General features: G+C 37.9%; 4 protein-coding genes and 2 pseudogenes across 6 annotated transcripts; 3 read left to right on the top strand and 3 right to left on the bottom strand.

Annotated features, from left to right (window-relative positions):
- The first annotated feature begins 2,932 nt into the window (after positions 1 to 2,932).
- LOC130728946 (chloroplastic group IIA intron splicing facilitator CRS1, chloroplastic) lies at positions 2,933 to 14,072 on the top strand. Of its 3 annotated transcripts, XM_057580533.1 has the most exons (11): positions 2,933 to 3,838; positions 4,579 to 5,098; positions 5,529 to 5,659; positions 6,108 to 6,458; positions 6,547 to 6,703; positions 7,736 to 8,028; positions 8,162 to 8,221; positions 8,375 to 8,544; positions 9,195 to 9,298; positions 9,646 to 9,708; positions 13,601 to 14,072. In XM_057580533.1, exons 1-8 carry the CDS (start codon positions 2,993 to 2,995, stop codon positions 8,414 to 8,416), a joined length of 2,400 nt encoding a protein of 799 aa, XP_057436516.1. In that variant the 5' UTR covers positions 2,933 to 2,992; the 3' UTR covers positions 8,417 to 8,544; positions 9,195 to 9,298; positions 9,646 to 9,708; positions 13,601 to 14,072. The 3 variants fall into 3 exon arrangements, with proteins under 3 accessions (XP_057436516.1, XP_057436517.1, XP_057436515.1); XM_057580534.1 differs by lacking the exon at positions 13,601 to 14,072 and having other exon boundaries at positions 9,195 to 9,283; positions 9,646 to 10,646; XM_057580532.1 differs by lacking the exon at positions 13,601 to 14,072 and having other exon boundaries at positions 9,646 to 10,646.
- On the bottom strand, positions 9,458 to 11,306 carry LOC130728949 (PR5-like receptor kinase; annotated as a pseudogene).
- Positions 14,072 to 17,259, top strand: LOC130728954 (LEAF RUST 10 DISEASE-RESISTANCE LOCUS RECEPTOR-LIKE PROTEIN KINASE-like 2.4; annotated as a pseudogene).
- LOC130717998 (uncharacterized protein At4g04775-like) lies at positions 15,691 to 16,225 on the top strand. Its single transcript, XM_057568432.1, has 2 exons — positions 15,691 to 15,864; positions 15,956 to 16,225. The coding sequence occupies exons 1-2, from the start codon at positions 15,691 to 15,693 to the stop codon at positions 16,223 to 16,225; spliced, it is 444 nt and encodes a 147-aa protein (XP_057424415.1).
- LOC130728951 (uncharacterized) lies at positions 17,156 to 19,487 on the bottom strand. Its single transcript, XM_057580540.1, has 2 exons — positions 19,055 to 19,487; positions 17,156 to 18,824 (listed from the first exon to the last, which is right to left on the bottom strand). The coding sequence occupies exon 2, from the start codon at positions 18,333 to 18,335 to the stop codon at positions 17,400 to 17,402; it is 936 nt and encodes a 311-aa protein (XP_057436523.1). The 5' UTR covers positions 18,336 to 18,824; positions 19,055 to 19,487; the 3' UTR covers positions 17,156 to 17,399.
- Positions 19,488 to 24,014: 4,527 nt separating this feature from the next.
- On the bottom strand, positions 24,015 to 24,888 carry LOC130728953 (uncharacterized). Its single transcript, XM_057580542.1, has one exon. The coding sequence runs from the start codon at positions 24,641 to 24,643 to the stop codon at positions 24,143 to 24,145; it is 501 nt and encodes a 166-aa protein (XP_057436525.1). The 5' UTR covers positions 24,644 to 24,888; the 3' UTR covers positions 24,015 to 24,142.
- Positions 24,889 to 25,960: the final 1,072 nt, after the last annotated feature.

The raw sequence follows: 25,960 nt of genomic DNA, 5'->3' as shown, positions 1-25,960 counted from the left end.
AAGTGGATGCTTTTATTGAGCTACGTTATGATAGACTATTAGTAAATAGAGGTTTTGGCTTCGGTGGGTCAGTTAAAAACTGAACTACCGTGGTGCAGTTTATTCTCAACCGTTAGATTTAATGGTTAAATATTATGTGATCTAGATTTAATTTTAAAAACAAGTGTAATAACCAATATATCCTTGACCCACTCTCTCCTTTCACCATAGCCTCCATAGGTTGCTTTGATCGAAGAAACAGTGGAAATTTGGCTCCTCTGTCCCTCCGTTTCCAGCGGAGATCTTGTATACGAAAACGCCTTTAGCGTTTCCAGAAAACGAAAATTAATCCAAAACCTATGAATGAAAGAAAGGAAATGAAGGATGAGTTCATGTAGCAATAGCAATACATGAAGGGTGTCATGGATTGTGGTGAAACCCAGCAAAAGAATACAATAAACCCATAAAGTGAAAGAAAAAACCCAGAAATTCAATAAAGAGATCTCGGCAATGGGGAGGAGTTCGTGGTGAGGGAGGACGGGTTGTGGGTAAGGTGAGGAGATCGGGACGGGGAGGCAGCTCACCATGAAGGAGTTGGAAATTACAGTGGAGGAGTCCGTGGAGGGGTCGGAAGTTTCCGGCACGGCGGTGGTGCGACGGCTCCTGGTTAGTAGCTTTGTTCCTTTTCAACTCCGTTCCTTCTGATTATGGATTGTGGGTGGGTTTTGTAGTGGTTTTGAGAAGGGACATTGTGGTTGAAGGCTGGGATATGGGGTTTCTGGTGGTCATGATGTTTCTGAGTAAGGGTTTTGGTCAGTAGAGGATTCTTTATTTGGACATTATTAAAGTGAAGAAGAAATGAGGGGTTGGTTGAAGAGTAAGGAGAGGAGGAGCAAGAATGATTGAGAAGGGAGGAGGAAAGGTGGGTGTGGCTCTCTCTGCTACAGATTGGGAAAGGAGGGACAAGGATGGAAAAAATGAGGAACTAATGGCATTTTTGTCATTTCAATGAAATTATTGGAGTGCATCATGGTAGTTCACTTCTAAAGTGACTCACGGAAGACACCATCGTAAATAGACTCAATTGACATACACAGTCACATTAGTGGTGGTACTACCGTTAAAATGTGTACCAATTGTATATACTCATCAACATATATTTATGATAGTGATGAGAGACTTTCATCTCAAATGGACAAGTAGGGGTTCGAACTTGTAATGTGTTAATTACAAAACTCTATCATGCTCTACTTGGCCAACCTTGTGGTTATGGGAGACTCATTTTTGCAATATAATTTGAGTCATTTAAAAAAAATATAGTGTGGAGCATAGAGTCTCCTTAACACCTAAAGACTAATGGTCGTCTCCTTGACACCTAAAAACTAATGACCAAGTTGAGATTTCCATTACAGAGTTGAAAAGAAACTTGGAGAATGTGGTAGGTTCTTCTACCAAGGATTGTTCTAGGAAATCAGATGATATCTTATGGACCTTTGAGGGCGCATTTAAAACTTCTATTGGAATGTTACCCTATCAATTTTATGGGAAATCATGTTATCTCACGGTTGAGCTTGGAGGGGGGAGGTGGTGAGCCTTCAAACTGGACGTTTCCGGGAGGGGCTCATGCAAGGGACTCCGATGCCTAAGTCAGTAATGGAAGGTGATGAGTTTATGATGAAGGGTTGAAGAATATGTTACCTTGACAAGGAGGGGATACCCTCCTTATATACTCGTGAAGGAGTTAGGGTTGGAGCCATGCAACGTCATGCATGGATAGTACTTGGTTCTTCCACGACCGTTAAATTCTCTGCTATCCCTGCCGCAAAGCAGTGATCTAACGGCTCAGGGTTCCTTGGGATCGGATACGCGCCCAACCACTAGCCCCCTAGGGTGGTTGGCCTAGGTCAACCCCTACGTAGTGGGACCGACTGTTGTCCTGTACAGAAAGGTGGGTCCGGTTGTTGGCTCCTGCGGGGGCGTGAGGACGGAACTCCCTGACCCTCGGTCATCCCATGAGGCAACCGTTCCCTAACGACGGTGATCGTCCTGTTAGGCAACCGTCCCACTACGGCGGTGATCGTCCACACTTAGGGTTTCCTAGAACAGTAGTCTCCCAGCTCTGGTCCACTGATTCAGTGGAGCATGAGGTTAAGGGCGACGCTTCCAAAGGGGTTATTGAGGTTCCCGGAACAGTTAGCAAGAAGAGATTGTTGCAATTAAGTGAACTTTAAGAATTTAGACTTCAAACTTCTCATAGTTCTAGGGTTTATATGGACAACAAAAAGGTGACATAAAATGAAGATTTTGCATAAGGACTTTAATTAATTAGTCCATGGAAACAAGTGTTGCTATTTAACTCTAGATTAAAATTATTCCCCGAAAAGCTTGAATATTGGTGGTTCAACCCTTTTACTATTAAAGAGATATATATTTATGGTACAATCGAGGTTAAAGAGTTATCTTTAAAGAGAACTTTCAAGGTTAATGAGTAAAGAGTGAAATTATATCATAGTGGTGAGGTTGATAGAGGGAATGCCATTTGGAACCTCAAATCACCAAGATGAAGCTTGAGGAAGTCCAATAAAATTCGGCACCTCGATAAAATTGAATTCGAAAGTCATAAGGATGAGAAACATGCCTAGGAAATGATAAATGAATTCAATCCATTTTTTTAATTTGTTCTATTAAATGACGGAACGTGTGGAATTGGCGGCGGAAATAACTAACGATAATTAGTGACGGAGTTCAGCGGCTGACTTTAGCGACGGGCTTTAGCGACGTAATTTAGCGATGGATATTAGCGACGGATCTTAGCGACGGTCATTTGTGACGGAATTAGTGGCGGATTTTTGCTGCCAGTTTTGCGACGGATTTTGTGACGAAGATCCTTTTATTTGTTTTCAACAAAAAATATCAAATAAATAACAAGAATATCTGAATTCTGAAGTAGCTTCTTCTTCACCAAGTGTGGTAGAGTTGTGGAGTAGCCATTGAACCTTGTTTAGCTTCCACCATGTTGTCCCTTCACTCTTCAGCATGCTCTCACATGTTTCACATTTCCTCTTCATTGCTCCCAAACCCCCACAACAACAACCTTAATCCTCACCAACCCAGTAATTCCCTTCCAATTCCCAAGTCCCATTCTGATTCTGCTGCCATCAAAGCCCCCACAGCTCCATGGATGAAGGGTCCTCTTCTTCTCCAACCCCACGACCTTCTCGACCTCTCCAAACCCAAAAAGGGCCATGTGGGTAAGCGTGAGCCTTCTGAGAAAGCCTTGAATGGCAAAGAGGCCAGAGGGAAGAAAGCTATGAAGAAAATTGCCCAGAGGGTTGAGAATCTCCATAGGGGTCGTGATTCAGCTGAGGGTCAAATGGGTTCTGAAAAAGTTGGAAGGTTTGGGGTGAGTTTGGAGAGTTTGAAGGAGAATGAGGCTGAAATGGGTTCTGAAAAAGTTGTAGACGTTGGGGCTTGTTTGGAGGAAAATGAAGCTGAAATGGGTTCTGAAAAAATTGGAAGCTTTGGGGCATGTTTGGAGAGTTTGAAGGAGAATGAAGAAGAGGAGGTTGGGAGTAGGAGGAGGAGAATGCCATGGGAGAAGGATGAGGGGATTGGTTTTCTGAGGGTGAGGAAGGAAAGGCCTGTCACCGCTGCGGAGTTGAGTCTTGATAAGGAGCTGCTTCAGAGGTTGAGGGGGGAGGCTGCAACAATGAGAACATGGGTCAAGGTTAAGAAAGCTGGTGTTACACTTGCTGTTGTGGATGAGATTAAACGGACTTGGAGGACTAATGAACTTGCCATGATTAAATTTGACATCCCTTTGTGCCGAAACATGGATAGGGCTCACGAAATTGTTGAGGTTAGGCTTGTCTCTGTTCTTGTCTCTATTGGTTTTCTCTTAAAGAGAATGTGGTTTTTTAAAATGTTGCTTCTCGAAGTAGAGTTATATAGCATGTTTGGACTTCAGATCATTTATCTTCTGAATCAATTCTGGTTGCCAGAAACTACCCACAAACTTTTTCCAGAATTGATTTTTGGTTTAGAATCAATTATAGAAGAATTTCCAAACATCCACATGGTCTTGTATGTTAAACTACTTGCAGTGATTATATTTACTGCACTGGATGTAGGAATCAATTTGTTAGCATGTTGTACTTGTACCTGTACATGACTGAAATGTAATGCAAAGGAGGGCTTTATAAGGCCATGTTGTTTGTGTATTTCTTCCCTGCTGATCATATAGTTCCTACTTGTTGACACTACACATGCATTTTGTAATATTTTTGTGCTAGAACTTCCAACTTTGGAGGCTCAGGATTCAGAACAAATTAATTTTGCTAGTATGTGTATAGATGTTGAATATTGAAAATCGATAAGAGACAGTTTAACTAATTCTTGATTGATATCTAATATTTGTAGTGTCCTGTTACTGCTATTACTATATAAGCAATACTTATATAGGTGTATTAGTTCTATGAATCTTCTAATATTAATCAAACTGCTTTGACTTGTGGATAATAGTTTCTGTTTTGTGTTGTATAATGTTATCCTTCCATGTTATGTGATGTCTACATTAGTTTTCATTTTCTGTGTGAATAGATAAAGACTGGAGGCTTGGTTGTATGGAGGAAGAAGGATGTTCTTGTGGTTTACAGAGGAGCCAACCATCAGTTGAACTCTAAAGGTTCTCCAAATATTTCTGCTCGCTATATTCATAGTCCAAGAACAAATCCTCATGAAATGAATGGCGTGAAGTCAGCTACGAAAGGTGATCTTTACCGGACTAAATCCAACCGTAGTATAACTGAGATGCTGAGCTGGAATGCTGATGATAAGGATTCTCTATCAACTGACGTCCAAGATACGAATTACCAGCCAGTCAGCGGAGCATTGTATGAGAGGGAATGTGATAGATTATTGGATGGCTTAGGACCTCGATTCATTGATTGGTGGATGCACAAGCCACTTCCGGTGGATGCTGACTTACTTCCAGAAGTGGTTCCCGGATTTGAGCTTCCATCTAGGCTTTGCCCACCTCATGCTCGTGCAAGACTAACTGACAATGAACTAACATATTTTAGGAACATCTCTCATCCTTTACCGACTCATTTTGTCCTTGGTACCCTCCTGCTTGATGTAATCATTGAATTTCTTTTTCAGGCTGAGAATATATATTTATTTTCGACGTTTTACATTGATATTTGATACTAATGAATTGGTGCCTTTTTTACAAAATAACCATCTTAGAAAAGAAATATATTCTGTCTTTTATGTGCTTTGGTTTTGCTTTTGGTCCTTTTGTTCATTACTTTAATCTATTAATGTTATTTTTGTTATTATTTTCATCTAGAAAAATCTTTCACTGTTTGTATTCTCTCCAAGTTATAATTGCTTGAAGAACGACGATTTGACCAATAACTTTGAAATCATAATTTGTTTTTTGTAGATTAATAGTAGCTTCAGAAATGGGAATGACTCACAGAACTAATTTCATTCTTATCCTAGTATGCATAAGGCTAATTGGTTCATTTTATCTCTTTATTATGTAGGAAAAAACAAAAGGCTTCAGGGCTTAGCTGCTGCTATATTAAAGTTGTGGCAGAAGAGTCCTATAGCAAAAATTGCTATCAAGTACGGAGTTCCAAATACTGACAATGAAGCAATAGCCAATGAACTGAAGGCAAGTTCATATAAAATTTACTGTTCAATGTATGTTAGAGTGAGATGCAAGACATCTGAGACCATATGTGAAGATTTAGCTCATACTATTATGTACACGAGGTTGGATTTGCATGATGCATTGAGTTCAATTATTAACGATTGTCCTGACTAACTTTTTGGGCGAGAAGAATTGATCACTTTGGTTCCTCACTAGCCTTATACGAGAATGGATGTGTAAATGACTATAATGGTAGGGCCTATAGTAATTTAATTGAGTGATTGGAAGGCATTTCAGAATGCCTATAGAAAGCTAAAGTTACCTGTTACACCAACACTATATTTCCAGAGTTTGGTCATGGGAGGCTGGTGATTTTGGCCTTGTTTTATAGCGTGTATATTAGTTCTTGGACTGGTTTTGGTTTATGTATCTAGAAAAATATGTGATGCCTTTGGTGTCTGCAATGCAGCGTCTCACTGGAGGAGTTCTGTTGTTGCGCAACAAGTTTTACATAATATTGTATAGGGGAAAAGATTTCCTTCCTAGAAGAGTTGCAGCTTTGGTAGAAAAGAGAGAATTGGAGCTTCAAAGTTGTCAATTTCACGAAGAAGTTGCACGGATGAAAGCAATTCAAACCTTTTGTTCTATTGATGAACTGCCACAGCACACTAGTACAAGTGGAACTTTAACTGAATTTAGGAAAATTCAATCAAAGCATGAGGATATTCAAAAAGTAAATGTAGATTTAAACATTCCACTGGAAGCAGAAATCTTTAGACTGGAGAGGGAATTGAAAGAGGAACAACACAAAGCTTTCATTGTGAGATTTGGTTTATTGAATTTTCCTTTTCCTTTTGCATTTTGTTATATCCTGATATTCTCGTAAATTAATTATATGGATTCTGCAGCTTGAAAAGAAAATAGAGAGATCAACAAGGGAATTATCAAAGTTAAATGCTAGATGCGTGCCTGCTGAGCAGGATGCAGACTTGGAAATAATGACAGATGAGGAGAGAGAATGTTTCCGAAAGATAGGATTGAAGATGAGAAGTTGCTTAGTGCTTGGTAAACCAATCCCCTTCTCCAATTTCTGTTGGACTCTGTGTGTGTCTGTGTGACTTGGTTTTTGTTTTTCAGTTTTAACAGTAATCAAATGCTTTGTTGCTGAGCACTCAATGTCTTGGTTATATAGTTTCATTTAGTTAAATATCTACATTGAGAAACTTTTGTTAGGTAGTCTCTAACTCTCTTTGATAATTATAAACTATTACTTGGTATTAGAAACTATTACTTGGTAATAGTTTATATTCATATACTTAGTGAAGGTGGGTCCTTGACAAACCTTACCAGTAATTTCAAGCATTTTAATAGAACTGGTTGTTATGAATGATGAGTGTTACCAACACTCACTTTAACACTCTCATTGATTGGTTGAAATTCATGTGGCCCCCATTAAATTGGAAGTGATACCTATATTTTTAGTGGTCTCCACATGAATTTTAACCAATCAATAAGAGTGTTGGAAAAAGAGTGTTAAAGTGAGTGATGCTAGCGTTTTTCTGTTATGAATATGTCAAATTGTCAATATTATTTTGAAGAGTAAACCCTCAGTTTGGTTCTTTACGAATGAGGGTGTTGCTACACTAGTCCTCCAAAGTTTCTTGTTGCTAAATCAGCCCCTCAAAGATTTATTTTTCACCATATTGGTTCTTCAAAAAAATTTCACCTGAATTCGTCCCCCAAAAATACATAATTGTCTCTGATTTCATGATTTTGTGTCACCACCTTCGTCCTCCATGTGAACAAATTTGATGACAATTTTGTATCTTTGAAGGACTTATTTGGTGTAAAAAATATTTGGAGGACTAATAATATGGCACTTTTAGCTTCGGGGGACTAATTTGGCGCAACAATTTTCAGAGGACTAACATGGCAACATCTTAATCTTCAGAGAATCAAATAGAGGGTTTATTATATTTCAAATTTCGTATAGCTTAATGCATTTGCCGAGTCTAAGCAAATTTACCAAAATAATTAAGTATCTCTTTCAGCTGGTAAAGCTTCATTAACTTTTCCTGCTCTAAATACTTAATGCAGGTAGGCGTGGAGTCTTTGATGGTGTATTGGAAGGTCTACATCAGCATTGGAAGCACAGAGAAGTAGTGAAGGTTATTACGATGCAGAGACTATTCCGTCAGGTCATGTACACTGCAGAATTTCTGGAGACAGAAAGCGGTGGAATTTTAGTTTCAATTGATAAACTGAAAGAGGGCCATGCTATTATTATTTACCGTGGAAAAAACTATAGACGTCCTTCAGGGAAGTTAGCAAAAAATCTTTTAACCAAAAGAAAAGCATTGGCTAGGTCTCTTGGAATGCAGAGAGTTGGAGTAAGTGATAGCTTTCTTTTGCATCCACCATTCTCTTATTTTTCTGTAGAAATTCACATCCACTTTCTTTATATGTATTTTCCTTCAAATAAATTTATTCCACTCAAGTCTGATTTGATTTCTGTTGCTTCAGTCACTGAAGTTTTTTGCTTATCAAAGACAGCAGACAATCTCTGATTTGAAGCTGAAACTAGTAAGTCCCAATATGTGTGCTTGAAATTGGCATTCATGTATAACAATATTAACAAATAACAGTTTTTTTTTTCCAAGTTGCCCTTTTCACTTGACCTGAGAATTTAATTTTAATTGATCTACTGTATAACTGGGATTCTTTTTGCAATTTTAGGCTGACCTGCAGCAGAGAAAGGAAATTAAACTGAGAATTTGAAAATTAATGTATGCATGTCTAAGATGCATATCAAGCTGCAACTTCTCTTCAGTCGTCTTCTCATTGACGGTTGACAAGAAAAGACATGGAAAATTCTACAAGCATTAGCAGGCTTGAGCATGAAACTGGTAAATAACTTGAATATATTCTAAGTTTTCAATAACTTGATTGTTTCCTTTTCATTCCATCCATTAATCAAGAAATAAAACTTTTATGCCCTTTCTTTTCCTTTCAACTTTATTTAGAACATCAAAACAAGGGTGAGGGAGGACCTTGAGCCACTTCATGAATCATGACTTTTATCTAGAACTTGTGATTCTTTGTTTGATGTCCTTACACACCACTGGATGATATGTCTATAAGCTCTACAATTGATGTTCTATCCTCTTCCTTCTTTCATTAGCCCTCCACTTCATTTTCCCTTAAAATCCAAATTTTTGTGCATAAATAGTGTACAAAAGTATAATGTACTCTTCAATTCCTACACCAACCTTGATTTTTCTTTAACTATACTATAATTATAATATCTTACCTTAGGACTTGTGTTAGGATGATAAAACAGGTTTTGGAAAACTTGTTCATCGTGGATCTAATTTTATTTTATTTTTCCAAAAATCAACAGAGAATGGCGATATGATCTTTTGTGCAGAGATAATTAAGGTCTTTGAATGGAAATCTTAGTCCTTAACAATATTTCATTTAGGATTTTGTGTGCATGTGTAATTGTGTGTACTGATGTTTAACTAAATGATCGAGTTTATGTTAAATTTCTTTCCAGTGAAACGAAGTATCACTTTTGCTGCTGCCTGGAATCCTTGAAGTTGCATTTCTTCTTGGAGGAAATGAGATACGCCCAAGTTACATCCTGTAAGTTTGAGAAAGGTAGATCGTGGAATTCATTTTCTTCTTTTTTCAGAGAAACAAATGGTTACTTTATGAGAGTGAAGCCATGCAGTAGGATTCACGTTTGAGTTTTGACCCATGTTCAACCACTATCAACTCTCTGTAAATTGAAACTGAAATAGGAATTGCTGCATACAATTTCTGCACTACAATATATTATAGGCTTTGAAGTTCAACAAAAATACATGTGAAATTGTATCCAAGAACCACTAATATAAGTCTCATTACTATCACATTTCCAATTTTGTCTTTGTTGAATTTATTTGATTATATGTGATCATAATCTTCCATGGTTATTGAACTTGTCTCATATATATTGTTGTAAGGTACACATGAAAATTATAATGGAGACATTTCAGAAGAATATAAGATAGGCTTTGGAGGATAAGGTATTGCCTGAAGTGATCCTTCTAGCATTTCTATTACTTTAGTCATTGATGGCCTATTCGACGGATTTGTTTGAATGCACCAGAGACTCACCATAGTAATCTTCCTTACCATGTCATTTTCTTCTTCTGAGATTTCTGAAAGTTTTGCAAGATTACCTTGCTCAAGATCCTTATAAATCCAGTCTGGAAAGTACATTTCAGTGGTATATGACCCTCCAGTGTCATGGTTCTTTCTTCCTCCAATCATTTCAAGAATCAACATACCATAACTGTATACATCAGACTTGTGCGAAACCCCGCCAAACGTCCGGCTAAACACTTCTGGTGCTATGTACCTCTTGCGCCCACCATGGACACAACACTATCCTTCTTCTGGCATATTTTCGCTAGTCCGAAATCCGAGATTTTTGGGCATAAATCTTCATCCAAAAGAATGTTTTGGGGTTTGATATCAAGATGCAAAATCCTTGAAGTACATCCATGGTGTAAGTATTCTAGTCCTCGTGCAATACCAATTGCAATTTGGCATAACATGTTCCGATCCATGTTACAAATAGCATTTGGAAATCCACTTTTATAGATGAACTTGTCCAATGAGCCATTGGGCATGAATTCATATAGTAGTGCTCTTTTGTTCATCTCATAACAGAAACCCAGAAGACAATGTTCATGTGGGATGTTCTACTGATGCTAGCAACCTCATTTATGAATTCTTCTCCATTTCCATTGGACTCATTTATCATTTTCACCGCCACTTGACGACCATCCTGTAAGCTTGCTTTATACACAACACCGAATCCTCCCTGGCCTAATTTGTCTTGGAATGAGTTTGTGATCCTTTTCACTTCTGCATAACTGTATCGCTTTGGCACCAACAGATCACAACTTTTGAGGAAATCCTCATTACTTTTGTCATGAAATGTTCTTGTTTTCTTGAAGATGCTCTGTAGTAAGAAACTATGATACCCCTTGCATTTACAAATAACTATTATAAAGATTAAAACTCCAGCACTAACCCACGATCCTCCTGCATGAAATATGTTTTTTTCCATTAAGGGTCCATTTGGGTAAACATCTTAATTTATAACCGCTTATGAAATAAGCGCGCTTATTTATAATCCAATTTGAAGAACTTATTGAAATAAGTTAAATGTAAGCGTAAGCTTATATTAATAAGCTAATTTGAACAACTTATGAAAATAAGCTCAAAACATCATATAGTAGGTAGGTTAGAAGCTATTTACGTAAGCTATCCTAAATACTTGCATAAGCGATTGTGCTATAAGAGAACAATGTAGAAACGGGTCTAAGTAAGCAATTAATAAAAATGACACTAGAAGAGAACAATGTAGAAATAATGACTTACCTGCTATCAAAACAACATTAAGCGTTTGAGAGGGGCTTCCACTCAGTGCACCACCACATGGAGAATGAAGCAAATCATTGCCTGCAGTATATAACTTCACCCATGGTGAGAACTTGGGAACTTGTCCACACAGGTTATTATAGGACAGATCTAGAAGCTCAAGTTTTGACAGAGTGGTCAAGCTCTCTGGTATAGGACCATTCAAATTGTTACGACTGAGATTCAATTTAAACAAGCCTGTTAAGTTGGTAAGGTTGGCCAGAGAAGGCAAAGACCCGTTGAAGGAATTGTTATGGAGGTTCAGGTGAGTGAGATGGGAGAGTGATGAGCTTAGGTCTGAAGGGAGTGTCCCGCTGAGCGAGCTTGAAGGGAGCACAATGGCAGTGACACGAGAGGATCGATCACAAACAACTCCGCTCCAATGGCAGAAGCTTGTGTTTTGAGACCAGCCAGAGGGTGTTGGGGTGAGGGCTTTCAAAAGCTTGGACATGTAAACAGCATCATCAGCGATTGCAACGGAGAGGAAAGTGAAGATAAAAAACAAACTCATGGTAGAGACAGTGACAACTGACAAGTGACAACAACACTGGTTTTGGTCATGAAACAAAGGAAGGAGATTAAGACTTGTTTGCATTGGTGTACATTGGTTGGTTTCCAACAACTCCTTCCAGCCAGAGAAGGATTAGAATTTCACATGTTATATATTCACTCAGATTATTATTTCCATCTCGTTTTCATACACTTTCTCTTACTATTTTATTTCTTATTTTCCTATCACATTACTCATAATATCTTTGAGAAACTGCAAAGAAACTGCATTGAGACATATTTTGATAAAAAAGTAAAGTGATATACACTATCACTAATTTGATGCACACAATTTCCCCCCCTCAAAACGTGGGCAGGGGTGTTGTCTAAAAATGAGATATTCCCCCCTCAAAACGTTTTTCATGGTGTGTATACTATTGCACATTTTAGGACCGAACAAAAAGAATGAGATGCTAATTATGAAAGATGCTAATTAGGAAAGATAGGTGCCGTGATCAAATATAATTAATCATATCATTCATATAGATTTCTTCCCCTCAGAACGTGTTAATACTTGCAATCATATCATTCATTATATGAATCTCTCATTTCTCTCTCTCTATAGAAACTTTCATGCATTGAAAATGAAACGCGAATTGATTACATCCTCAGTTCAGTCTACTCATTCTGTTTTCTTTTTCCTCCCTTCCCCTGTTTCAAGTATGAAACCTCTGCTTCACTCATCTTTTGTTTTCATTTTCTGGGTCATCTTAATCAACATTCCAACACCCCAAGAAAACACGGTATTGTGGTCAACTCAGTTGAAGCTAGCTTGTATGCGAAGATAGAAGACAATGCAGCGATTGTCTTCTTTGCTTATTATATTGATTATATCTCTAGTCAATGTAGAACTTCTCAACCGTTTCCACGTAGGCTATCTTTCCCATATAGCTCATCTCTCTTGCTCAGTAAAATTAACTTGGGTTTAGAGTGCAGCTAAGTGGGAAACAAACGAACTGAAAAAGCATGCTCCTTGGTCAGTTAACATTATACTGAATTCAACTCATAATTTCTTACAACTTTTTAACCTAGAAAGATTAAGAGTTTTCTGTAGTACTTATCTTAGGAATCAATTTTGAGGAATAACGTGCCTTCTTCAAGCAATTTTCTAAAACAGGGAATCGACTTTGTTTTTCTTTTAGTAGATTTCAATCAGCTCACAGCTGAAACGATAACCCTATGTCAGTGATTAAGATCATTTAAGCTGTTACTTTTTCTTATAATTCCTGTGATCAAAGATTATAAAAATAAACTCTTAAGTAAATAAAATGTCTGAAATTTTCTTTTGTTTGAAGCATCTTAAATTCTTCACAGAATGAAACTCCAGCTACAGAATGAGTGTGGAATTTGGATCACTATTTAGAATATACAAGTTGCAAGTGTAGATATTAAATAGCAATATTTCTAGGATGGAATATATTTATATATAACTGCACCTGAATACTGAAATTTTGAACACTATCAAAGGATTATAACCATATTTACTTTAAGTTTAGCGAGTGATTGGAATTGAGAGCTATGATTACATGTAGCTGAGTTAACTTGGTACGCAAGTTATATGAATGAGATCTATATAACTTAAGAAATATAATTGTCTGTCAATGGAGGGCTTTTGCATGTCAATTCTGGTTTATAACCGCATTCCAACCACTAAAATTTTGGACATCGATCATATAAGGTTTAGCCGACCTCACTTAGTGGGATAAGGCTTTTGTTGTTGCTGTTGCTGCGGTTGTTGATCATACAAGGTCTATTCATCGTTGTATATTTATCATAAGGTGTTTGAATGAGATCTAGATAACTACAGGAGTTGTCTGCTAATGGATGGCTCTTGAATTTTACAACTATCAGGAAAGTTCTTGTAGCAAAAACATAATTTATTTTGAAACAAGAAATCATGATTATGTATGTCAAGTTAACTCAACTTTTGAATCGCAGGATCACATTCAACGCGGGGGATCAACACCACTCGTAAGATTCTGATAGGTAAAAATAATACAGCACAAGAATTTTGGTTATTGATTTCTAACATATAATGTGGAGCTTTCATGCAAAGCTATGGTTCATTGGCACCAAGGTGATATAGTTATTCAGATGTTAAAAGGATCACAAACTCATTTCTGCATAAGCTAGGCCAAGGTGGATATGGTGTTGTGTACAAAGCAACAATTCTTGATGGTTGTCTTGTTGCCGTAAAAGTGATAAATGAATCAAAAGAGAGTGGTGAAGATTTCATAAATGAAGTTGCAACCATTGGCAGAACTTCTCATGTGAATATTGTCTCACTTTTGAGATTTTGGTATGATATGAACAGAAGAGCATTAATCTATGAATTCATACCCAATGGTTTATTGGATAATTTCATTAATCGAATAGGACCGTCAGATGCTATTGTTTTGATTGCAATACTTTGTACGAAGTTGCGATCGGGATAACTCGAGGGACATAGTACATACATCGAGGATGCAATACAAGATCTTACACAACTTGATATCAAACCTCAATATTCTCTTGGATAAATTTTGCCCAAAAATTGACGATTTTGACTCGCAAAATATGCAAAAAGAAGGAGAGCTATGTGTCGAGATCGGGAGCAAGAGGAACTCCAAGGTACACTGCATTGCACCATAAGTATTTAGCAGAGCATTTGGTGGTATTTCTCACAAATCTGATGTGTATACCTATGGAATGTTGAATCTTAAAATGGTTGGAGGAAGAAAAAAATTAGGGTCACAAACTAGTGAAATGCATTTTCTATATTAGATAATATAAGGATCTTGAGCAAGGTGATGTTCACACAAATTATTTGGTCATCACATAGAAGGAACATGAGATGGCAAGGAAGATGATTTTGGTCAGTCTATGGTGCATCCAAACAAGCCCCTCAGAGAGACCATCAATGAGTAAAGTGGTGGAGATGAGAATAACTATCATGCGTGGAGATCAACTTGGCGTAAGGTTAGTCTAGCTTAGGCAAAGATATCGAGTTTGAGTCTTTGTGGATGCAGTTGTGTTAAATACTTGGCAGAGAAATATCTTTGCTTCTCATAGTTGTCCTACTTGGCTCAAACAAGATTGTCTCAATGAGAGATACATTTTTACTAGTTTGTTGGAATGTGGATGTTGGTGGTTGGAGGGTTGAGGTTGCAGTTGGTCATGGAGGTTCTAAGGGATGAAGTTATAGTGACTATGGAACGCAGCTGGGGTTTGAGTCACGATGAGGAAACGACAGTGGATTTGGGCCGGCGAAAAAGGGAGGTGGCTCAATGTTGGTCCTAGGTTCGCAAGTGGATTATTGGGTGGATGTTGGTGGTTGCAGAGTTGAGATCACAACAGGTCATGTAGGTTCCAAGGGTTAAAGTTTTAGTGATTGTGGCTTGTCGGACGATCACTTGATCATGATGGTGGTGACTGTGGTTGTGACAGCCTGGTCGCGATGAAGGGTTCGCATAGGAAAAATTTGTAATTATGAAAAGGGTTAACTGTTATATTAGTCCCTGTCTTTGTCTCGCCGTCTGAGGTAGGTCCCTCCCCGGAAAAAAATTTGTCTGAAGTCCTCTTGTTTGAAAAGTGGTTGGAGCAGGCCCTCGCCGGAGGGCGGAGCTCCGGCGAGTGCATGTGTGGCTTGGTGACTAGGATTAATGAACCCACGTGGCATTAAAAAATAAATAAAAAATAAAAATCAAATTACAACTCAGAATTTTAAACCTAATTAACCTATTTCTAATTAACCCTAACTTAATTAACCAAAAACTAATTTCCCCCCCAAACTTAACCCAATTCACACCAAATCAACCCTACCCCCAAATCAACCCAATCCCAATCTGAAGTAGCAGGGTTCTCCTTCATCGTAAGCCTTATCGTGTTCTTCCTCTGCCGTCTCCTGTTCTTCTTCATCGTCTTCTTCTTATCGTGTTCTCCTTCCTCTCTATCTTGTTCTTCTGGGTCGGCTTTGGTGCGGCTTCTTCTGGGTCTTGTCGTTTTCTCCTTTTCCTCTCCTATTTGGTGCGACTTCTTCTGGATCTTACATGGATAGTTCTTCTGGTTTCAAGGGTTCCACTGCTTCCTCTTCTCGTTCCAGGCAGAGGCCACGATCTGCAGGTGCAAGGGCTAACTGTCCTTGTGGTCTTCCTCTCATTATTTACACTGCTGGTACTCGAGTGAACTCAGAAAGGAGGTTTTTGAGATGCAGAAATTGGCATGTAAGTGTTGTATACTTTGATTTCAATCTTGGGTAACCGTTCTATTTGGATTTCAATTTTGGATAACCCTTCAATTTTTCTACACTTTCAGTTACCAGGCACATGTAATTTCCTTTTTTGGATTGATGATCCTGTTGATGAAAGACAACCCAGGCATGTAGAGGCTGATACTGACATTTCTGAGATTGACAATTCATCTAACTCTGTGCTTCCTGGACCTGATTTGAAGAAGAAGATGAAGAAGTTAAAGAAGAAGGTTGAAATTGAGACATTTCACAAGAATGTTGCACGGTTGATTGCTCTGATTTCTTGGATAGTCACAGTTCTGGTGTTTTTGTATGGCAAGAGTTTGAAGGGTTGAAGGGTTTCAAGGGTTTCAAGTTAATTCTGTTTTAGGGTGGTTGGTTTGTGTTAGGGAATGAATTTGGTTGTTTGTTCTAGGGGATGTATGTGGTTGTTTGTGGGATGAAATACTTGTTGTGTAGCATGAATTCAACTTAATGAAATGAAAGAAAAGTTGTTGTCTCTCATTTATGTCTCATTCCTACTTCCTTTACCATACACAGTTAACATTGAAAGAAAAATGATAGTATAAGGACTTAAACATGAAGTCAAACATGTAAGTAAAGATGCAAAACTTTAAACAGAAACAAGAGAAGGACTTTAACCTTGAATTTGAAGTGCAACATCAATACATAAGGAGGACTTAAACATGAACTTGTTGTTTGGACCATATAGTCACAGCAAACAAAACAACATAAACAACATAAAAGCCTGTTTTAATAACTAACAAAAGCAAGTGGCTATAGTTTTGTGGTCCACAAATCCCCACTCCCTAAATATTACAAAAAAATTGACCCTAGTGGCCATGTGGTGCATCTGCTGCTTTTGACAAAAAAAGATTCCCACTCCATTAAAGTTGTCCCTCATCCAAATCACAGTCAAGTTGAACCTCCAAGGGTGTTGTCCATCACAACACTGCACTGTGTTGGAACATTTCCTCCACCTTCTTCTTCTATTATTTCCATTTGATGTCCTGCATCTGCTACAGAACCTGCTGGATCTGAGCTGCCAGGTTCAGGATTTTCAACCATAGAACATGAAGTAGTCGCCCCTCCATTGTCATGAATTAGTGCAGCTATATATTTGCTTTTAATGCAGCCATCATCAAAAGATCTAGGAATTTCAGGTACCTTTTCTTTCTGAAAAAATCATAAGGAAAAGTTTGCTATAATTTGTGTTCACAAAGTGAAATTAAAGCTTATTGGTTGATTATGGGTTTAGGAAATACCTGTTTTCCATTATTGTGAGGGACTTGGACAGTAGCAGAAGTTGGTTCCCTTATCACAATCCCAGGTAGAGAAATTGGTTCATTGGGGGTTTTCTTTGGGTATTTCTTACAACTTGTCTTATAGTGACCATATTGCTTGCACACACTGCACCTCTTATTACCTTTTTTCTGTTTCAATACACAAGTTGCATTACATTCAAGAAATACAAAATTATGAACAAACAAAATTTAGTAGAGTTTAGTGTTAATACCTAAACTCATTACTGAATCTCCAAAGCAAAGTATATTGCATTTCAGCAGCTCCATCAACCTCCTCAGTTGCCAACTTCTTACCTTTCCAAGCTCTGTATCTGGTAATTCCAATTCCCAGATTTACCCTGAAATCATCAACAATCTCATTGGTGCTAATTTTGTTTACAGTCCTGATTTTGTTCAACAAATTTTTCTTCACCCATCTAACATTGGCAGACTTATTATCAAAAACCCTTGCACATGTGTGCTCTCCCTTAAGAGTTTTGATTCTATAAGTCTGTTTGTTTCCAACTTTGCTACATAAGATCACAAATGGACAGCCATCACTCAAGCATACAACCCTGCATCTCTTACTGTCATTCTTCTTGAATTTATATTCCCTGTTATTTTTCATACAGTAGTCAGTGAGGGCTTCCTTGAACTGTGTAAGTGATATAAACTCCATACCCAATGTGAATTTGAAATCTGGGCCCATGTCATCCTCATTGAATCTTTCAAACCTTCTCCTAGGAATCCCTTCCTGCTCACTATCAGTGGGGACACTTTCAAGGTCCTCACTCTCATAGCCTCCACATAAATCTGTCTCATCTCTCTTTTCCCCATCATCATTATCTGCTGCAGTTTGTTGAAGCATTTGAGTAATGTGCTCATTCAATAGGGACTCAGCCTGAGCAAATCCTGGGTTTGTAACTTCCTCCCCTTTTGCTAAATCCCTTTCTTCTTCACTATCATCGACCCTATCAACTTCAGAAACATCAGAATCATCATTTTCTTCTTCCTGGTTATCCTCACCAGCTTTATCACCATCTACCCCATCTACTACTTCAGGAACTGCAACTTTAGGGTCCACAACATTAGGGATAACGGGTTCAGGAATCACAGCTTCAAGGAGAACAGGTTCAGGGAGAACAGTTTCATTTTGTAGCATTGCAACTTCATAGGAAATTGCTCATCATCAGATAACTCTACAACTTCAGGAGGTCCCTTATTTGTTCCTTGTCTCACCATTGCTTGCAACCTACCTGACTTTCTCACCCTTAGTTTTTGTACCTTAACATTCTTGTTGGCATCTTTCTTCTTTTCCTTTAATGTAGTAGGTAGAGTGGGAGGGTCTTTGGATAGATTGTCCACAAATATAACACCTTCATGGTCATTTCCAACTGCATATTTAGCAAATTCCTTGGCATCCATATCTGTTGTGTAATTCCTGAAAACATGTCAGTCAACATCCTCATCAGGAAGCCACAGTAAATCAAACTCTTTGTAGCCAAGACCTTTGACAATTTCCACAGTCTTAGAGTAGGACCATTTAGACTCATCAAGATCATGGAACTCACTTTTGGCACCACCGAAGTAATGCCAGTAAGGACTACTTCCAAACCAACCACCATGTCGCACAACCAGTGTAAAAACCATCCTGAGAAATCACAAATTTATCAACCACAGTGAAGCATGCTAATATAGCAACCCTCATACCCATCCCTGCACCCTAAGTCATTGTAGACGAAAACCCTAAGCATGCTAATATAGGACCATATGCCATTATCGAAGAACCCAGGAAAACCATAAACCCAAAACAACGAACCAAAAACCCCAAACCCAAAACCACATGTCATTATTGAAGAGGAGAGGAAGAACGAAACTTACTTTGAAGAAGCACAATGAGCGGCGAGCCTGAGCAAGAGAACCGGCGAGAACACGAACGATGACGGAGAATTCGATGGTAGACGATGGTAGGGGAAGAACCCTGCTACTTCAGATTGGGATTGGGTTGATTTGGGGGTAGGGTTGATTTGGTGTGAATTGGGTTAAGTTTGGGGGGGAAATTAGTTTTTGGTTAATTAAGTTAGGGTTAATTAGAAATAGGTTAATTAGGTTTAAAATTCTGAGTTGTAATTTGATTTTTATTTTTTATTTATTTTTTAATGCCACGTGGGTTCATTAATCCTAGTCACCAAGCCACACATGCACTCGCCGGAGCTCCGCCCTCCGGCGAGGGCCTGCTCCAACCACTTTTCAAACAAGAGGACTTCAGACAAATTTTTTTCCGGGGAGGGACCTACCTCAGACGGCGAGACAAAGACAGAGACTAATATAACAGTTAACCCTTATTAAAAATCTCTTTTGAGGTAATCAGTAAAAGATCATGACCATTGATTTAAAAACTAATAAGTACAACAGCTATCAATGCTCATTCACCGGTGAAGGACTCGATGATACACTACTTCACCTTAGACAAAACCCAATATAGTATACATTACGGAATGAGTTTATTATGGTCATCTAAAAACTTGTGCAAGGTTGCACCAAGCACTTTTGACCTATGGTAGCAGGTTTTGCAGGTAATTCCCATTTTTTTAAAATACAAATATTTAATATATTATGGTATAATTAGGGAAATAGTTAGTGAATGATTATAGTTAAGTGGGTGTGGTAACAGTTCTTCACTTCCAGAAATTCATCTTCATCATTCATCTTCTTCATTCCCCAGATTTTGGAAAAAAAAAATTGGATCAAGAAATCAGTGGGTTTTAACACCACCGTAATTCTTCATCTTCCCCAAACAAATGGCAAAAGAAAAGCTGAAGGGAAGAAAAATATGAAAAGAAACACAAACACGAATGAACAGGGTTCAAGTTCAGAGACAAAAAAAACACAAAAGTGTTGTTGCTCAAGACCAAATGGTATCACCAAATCCAGAAACCCTCGCCAACCATGTGACAGGTTTCGTTTGGAACCATTGTTATTAGCACTTCCAGTAACAAGGGATACCCAAATAACAAACTTCGATGGTTGGGTTTCAGATCTGGTGCTTGTGGTGGTGGTTGGTCCTCCCCTCTTCAGATCTAGAGCTTGTGGCGGCGCGAGAGAGGAGCGGCGTATTGGAACTCGTGGCGGCGGCGCTGTTTTGTGAGGAAAAAAGGACAAGAGGTTGAGAAGGAAGGAAACGAAAGAAGATGAAAGGAGGTTGCTAGGTCAATTGGTTCTGGAAAAGATTCTGGAGATTGTATTTTTTATTTTGGAGAAATAATTTATTTAGTATTAGAGGATGGAGAGAGAGATGGATCTGATGTATTAATTAACCTAACCCATTTTAATTTTCTTTTTTTTAAACTCATTTTAATTTTCGAAAATACAAAAATAAAAAACCTGGAGCAGCAGGTTAAAATGGCCAAGTGTAACTATGCACAAGTTTTTACATGACCATAATAAATTTTTCCATACATTACAATAATAAAAATCAGAAAAATATTAAAATTCTAAAAAGTTACTATACAAAAATACAAGAAGTGGTAGTTAACTAGTTATGCTCGTGATTTTTGTCAAACATAGTTAACTTTATGCATCAATATTTCTTGTATTAATTTCTTGCAACTTTTCTTATATAGCATTACGGTAAATAGAACAAACATCTCCTACCCTTAATTTCGTTAACTAATTTTGTTCGACATGCAGTTTAATTATTATGAAGATTTATAGAAGGGGCACTGCCATCACAAGTGTAAAATTAATAAATATATAATGTCCTAGTTTGGTAACAATCATAAGAGACATGAATACGATAGTCCGATCCCAGGTATTCGAATTTGATGATTTTGGTCAAAGTATTAGGTAAAAAGTAACTATGAGTTACAACCAGAAGGAAAGGGAGATTTAACAAACTGAAATGGAATGGGATGAAATTAACACAGATTCGATATACCTATTAAGTATCATTTTAAAAAAAAATATACCAATCAATTATAAGGGAAAGGGAGAGAGATTCGTCCTAACGTGTCAAAAGAATTTCACACCAGTCGTAGACATGAAGGGAAAGCGATAGACCATATTAGATTATTAGGTAAACCCAATTTCCATGCATCTCTTTTTTGCATATAGCATCGACATGAATCTTAGATTTTTCTAAAAATGATATTAATTCAAGATAAAACCCTCATTATTAATCACGCAACAATACTCTAGAATTCTTTGGTAAGAATGATTGAATGAACATATCTTATTAAGCACGATGAAACCTTTTATATAATCGGCTTCTTCCTTAATTACAATTACGGTGATTGAGAGAATCACGCTATTACGTTGATTGAGGGGATCAGATTTCCGCTTTTACATTTACGGGGAAGAGTGGAGATCAAGCGACTATAGAAATGTAAATGATGAATGCCGCTGGTACGCCTATCACGCTTAATGATTTTTGGTTGTGTGTTTGAAAGATGAACTTGGGCGTCCCTCTTCATAGGTGGCTGACACACATTTGCAAGTGTGTAGTCATTCCGCGAGGATTCCAAATAATTTGTCATGTTTAGCGTAATAAGATCTTTAAGAACTTGAAGAGAATTTCACTCTTGAGATAGTGATAAGTTGTTATTATTATAAAAAGGAGATTAAAGACCAACCTATTAGAATAAAAATACACTGTCCATATATGATGGACTATTACAAGCTGGAAGATATTGTTGTTCTGTTCTGCATTACAAGAACATGAGTCTGCCCAAATTAATTACCTACAAGGGGAAACAAGTATCTTTCTCCAGTACTTGTATTTGATCTTAGTCATGATGTTTAAAATCATCTCAAATCCATGTATTAGATAGAAGGTATCTCTTCTCAATAATGCACGTCGTGGGCATGTTAGATACTTAATCGGTGTATTATGAATTGTCTGTTTATTATAGATTTGTTTAATTATGAGATGTAATGTATTGCTTTGTTTGAATTCAGGCACACTGGGTTAAGAAGTTAAGAGCATAAGACATCATCTACATACATTCAGCACAAAACCTTAAGGCAATAGATGAGTGAGTCCTTTCACTTATAAACTGTTCATCTCTTGCATATCTATTCAATGTGGGATTATTTGCTTCATTCACACGTGTATATAATTCAACAATTTGCACCACACAATGTTGGCTTGATAAAAAACTATTACTAGGAATTTATTCCCACAATGTAATTTTAAGAGATGCATTACAGATTTTAGTTCCCATTTCCCAGTAGCTATTTTGTGGTGATGCACATTACTAATTAATGTTTAAAACGGGTAGAAAACGTACATGCCATTGAATATTGATCTCATCAGAGTTCAAATATTCAGACTGGTTTTAATTTATATATCTTCTCATGTTTAGTATAAGTCTGGTTCGACCACCCATGTATTTAATTTTTATGTAAATACCCTGTATTCAACTACATTTCGAATGTTCAATATTCTGAAATAAAGTTTAATCAAAGTTAAAGTCACACACTCAATTTGTATTGCGAACTAATCCTGGGTGCATGGCTTTAATCTAATGATGATCGAAAAAAATAGAATAAAACATTGAACTCTTTTTCAACAAGACAATGACAATACCAACATAGTGACAAAACAAGCTTGGTTATGTAAACAAATATAGATTCCTGCTAGGCTAGAAAAGATACCAAACTCTCTTGGAGAATATAGGATTAATGTCATTTTCCTAAGGTCACAAATCTTACCTTGTCAACAAAGACAATGATCACAAACAAACTTGCAATTAAAAAATAAACGATCATGTGAAGGCCCCTATTCTATTTAGCCCTTAATTCTTCTCAAAGGACAAGATCCCAAATCTCTAGCTAACATCATTAGTTTGCCAACATTGTGCTCAACATCATTATTTAAGAACCCCATAATTGAAGTTTCTAAAAGCACACTTGTTGCAGATCCCACGTTACCCATGAATCCAAATACGTACGTGGGACCTACCATATGAAGAGCTTAATTAAACACATACAAGTACAATAATATACTATAATCTTCATAATCCTAGCATAATTTAGTATACTAATGTAATGTAACAATGTGCCAATCACCCTTCTAATCTAAGTCGAGTGAAAAGAACATTGAACATGAGTATCTCGTTTTAAAAAAAAATGAAAATCAAACATTGATGTATTCAAATGACAAAATGTACATATTTGAATAAATGGTGAAAAATCACAATGAGCTAAAATCACATTAAACCAAAGGAATTTCTCTTAACTTTCGAACCTCTCTATCATAATTTTAATTTCGCCGTGATTTTTCACTTTATGTATGTCTAAACATGCAGAATATTATTAGAAATTGTGCCATAGGACAAAATTAGAAGAAGACATAACTGAGCAAAAACACATGGAAACTGCAAATGGAGACAGAATTTAAGAAAGCATCCAAGTTCTAGCACTTGCTCATGTCTCATCCCTGTCCCTCTTGATTCACAAGCACATTCCAATTAAAACAAAACCAACATTTCTTCAACTACTCTACTTATAAATCATATGATAATAACCAATGATCAATCACTTCAATGACTTCATCAATGATATTCAGAGCACTTTCACAAAACCGAACAAAACCTAATCTAACACTGCATTTCAGGATATGCAGTTACCGTGAAGTCAAAATTATGGTAAATAATCATAAAAGTTAAGAGAAGTTGTTTCTATTAACCACTATTTTAAATTACTATAACTTTTCACCATATATCCAAACATGATCATTAACTACAACGTTATCAATCACCGTTCCCTGAGGCTTGAGGACGAAACGCGCCAAACATTAGTTACGCACCCCGCGCACGTTAGCATGGAGGGCAGGATAAGATTATTATTTATGAGATTATTTATTATTTCTCAAAAAATTAGAAATAATAAAATAACAAAAATTGGAAATGAACACTCAACCGTACAGTTATCACAGTAGAGAGAAACTGCTACAATTACTACTGTTAGTTACTCCGGGATGGTGAACAGCACCGGCCGCCAAGCTCGTCTGAGCAGCTTGTACCGGAACGCCGATGTCACCGGGCGGAGAGCGGCGGCGGCTACGGATCTCCGGAGCGGGGATCTGCTGCGGAATCGGACACTGATGGCGGAGCTAGGGAGGATTTCTTCGTCGTGCTGGTCCGGCCGCTGTTGCTGTTTGAAGCTGCTGGTGGTGGTGGTGGTGGTGTTGTTGTTGTTGTCTTGTGGTGGTGGTGACGGGGAGGAGATGAAGAGGTCCTTGAGTTTGTGGCGGACCTTGGCTTCATCGGTGGCGGTGGTGGTGGTTTCGGGGGGATCTAGGGGAGGGGGATGGTGGAAGCGGCGGCGGTCTTGAGGGCGGGCGAGGAACATGCGGAGGGTTTTGCGGCGGCGGAGGTGGATGACGGGGCTGGTGGTGGGGCTTCGGGTGGGGCTGCCGGCGATGGCGCATTGGGTGGCTAAGAGCTTGAATTTGTGGAGAGTGGGCATGGTGGAAGTGGTGGTGGTGTGTGCATTTAGGGAAGTGAAAGGGAATTTGAATAGGAATGTGAATTTGGGGCTTGTTTGTTTGTTGGTTTTGTTTTGTTTGTTGAGGGAGAGAGAGAGTGAAAGGGTTAGATCTGAGGAAAATGAGATTTTGTTGTGGCAATGAGAGAGAATGATTGGGTTGAGTAAAGAAGGTGGGCTTACATTATAAGTGGAATCTTAATAGGTTTCTTTTCACTTGCCCCCTTCTACTGCCTTATTATATGTTCATCACACAATCTACTACTTCTTATTCATTAGTTTAGATTTTACTATTCCTACAAAACAACCAATCACATTAAGCCATCTGTCCTTCTTTTTCAAATTTTGTTTTTCATCTCCATCGTTCATCTGATCTTCTTCTTTTTACTGATTTCCTGGTTTTTCACCTACTTCCAGTCTTCTTCTACGTCACATGAGTGTACTCTCACCCATGACCCATCCATCACAGCTCAGTGTTTCCTCCTCAATGTCGTCATCGTCCGCTTGCTTCTTCTATTGCTTGCTCATCCATGTCTACAACTCAGTTTCTCATCTGCTCCTGTCAAATCGCGTCTCTGCTTCATTCAATTGCATCATCGCCGACGCTTGCCTTCCCTTCCGTGTTCAAGGAGGTTTCGCTCACCGGAAATGGTGGAACCAGCCATATTTCGACAGCTACATCCTTTCTCTGTTATTTGTTCATCCTTCTTTCTAAATTCCAGATCTGAGTGCATTCCCAAGGAGCAAATCTCGGATGAGCAATCCTTTGGTCAGTTTCCAGTCTAAATCACTTTAAATGTTATTGATTTAATTTGATTTTTTCGTCCACAATGTGTACTTGCTTTTTGGAGTAAACATTTTAGGTATTAGATTTCTCTATAAATACTGTCTATGTGTAGTGAAGGGAGAGTCGTCTACCATTCTGGCCTTTATGTGCGGCATGGCTTCCTTCTCTGATACACTCAATTCCCCTTCTCCCTCTGTCCAAGTCCCGGTCTTGAACATCAACTGGTTTCAGAAACAACCCAACAGCAATGACGAGGTCAGCATGGCATTGAATATATCAGCAGATTTGCAGTCGCTTTTCACGTGGAACAAAAAACAGGTTTTTGTATTTGTAGCTGCTGAATATGAAGCTCCAGCTTATTGTTGCCTGAGGGATATAGATGATGATGTCTTCTTGTCACGTTAATGTTTTTGTTGTAACTTTTGCCTTTAAGTAATTGAACACTTGCACATCTGAGATTTGGTTGTGGACTTCAATTTCCGAAAAATAAATACTCCCTATGTGAGGATTTT

Source organism: Lotus japonicus, chromosome 1 (genome assembly GCF_012489685.1).
Source record: "Lotus japonicus ecotype B-129 chromosome 1, LjGifu_v1.2".
Classification (NCBI taxonomy): domain Eukaryota; kingdom Viridiplantae; phylum Streptophyta; class Magnoliopsida; order Fabales; family Fabaceae; genus Lotus; species Lotus japonicus.
The sequence above is the reverse complement of the archived record's forward strand: the minus strand, read 5'-3'. Positions and strand labels throughout refer to the sequence as shown.

What these genes read in the sequence shown, in the direction of transcription:
- LOC130728953 (XM_057580542.1), bottom strand. Translation starts at nt 24,643, where the DNA reads ATGCCCACTCTCCACAAATTCAAGCTCTTAGCCACCCAATGCGCCATC.
- LOC130717998 (XM_057568432.1), top strand. Translation starts at nt 15,691, where the DNA reads ATGGATAGTTCTTCTGGTTTCAAGGGTTCCACTGCTTCCTCTTCTCGT. An exon ending in TGAGATGCAGAAATTGGCAT is followed by an intron (nt 15,865 to 15,955) that starts GTAAGTGTTGTA and finishes CTACACTTTCAG; the next exon opens with TTACCAGGCACATGTAATTT.
- LOC130728946 (XM_057580533.1), top strand. Translation starts at nt 2,993, where the DNA reads ATGTTGTCCCTTCACTCTTCAGCATGCTCTCACATGTTTCACATTTCC. An exon ending in GGGCTCACGAAATTGTTGAG is followed by an intron (nt 3,839 to 4,578) that starts GTTAGGCTTGTC and finishes CTGTGTGAATAG; the next exon opens with ATAAAGACTGGAGGCTTGGT. An exon ending in CAATAGCCAATGAACTGAAG is followed by an intron (nt 5,660 to 6,107) that starts GCAAGTTCATAT and finishes TCTGCAATGCAG; the next exon opens with CGTCTCACTGGAGGAGTTCT.
- LOC130728951 (XM_057580540.1), bottom strand. Translation starts at nt 18,335, where the DNA reads ATGCTACAAAATGAAACTGTTCTCCCTGAACCTGTTCTCCTTGAAGCT.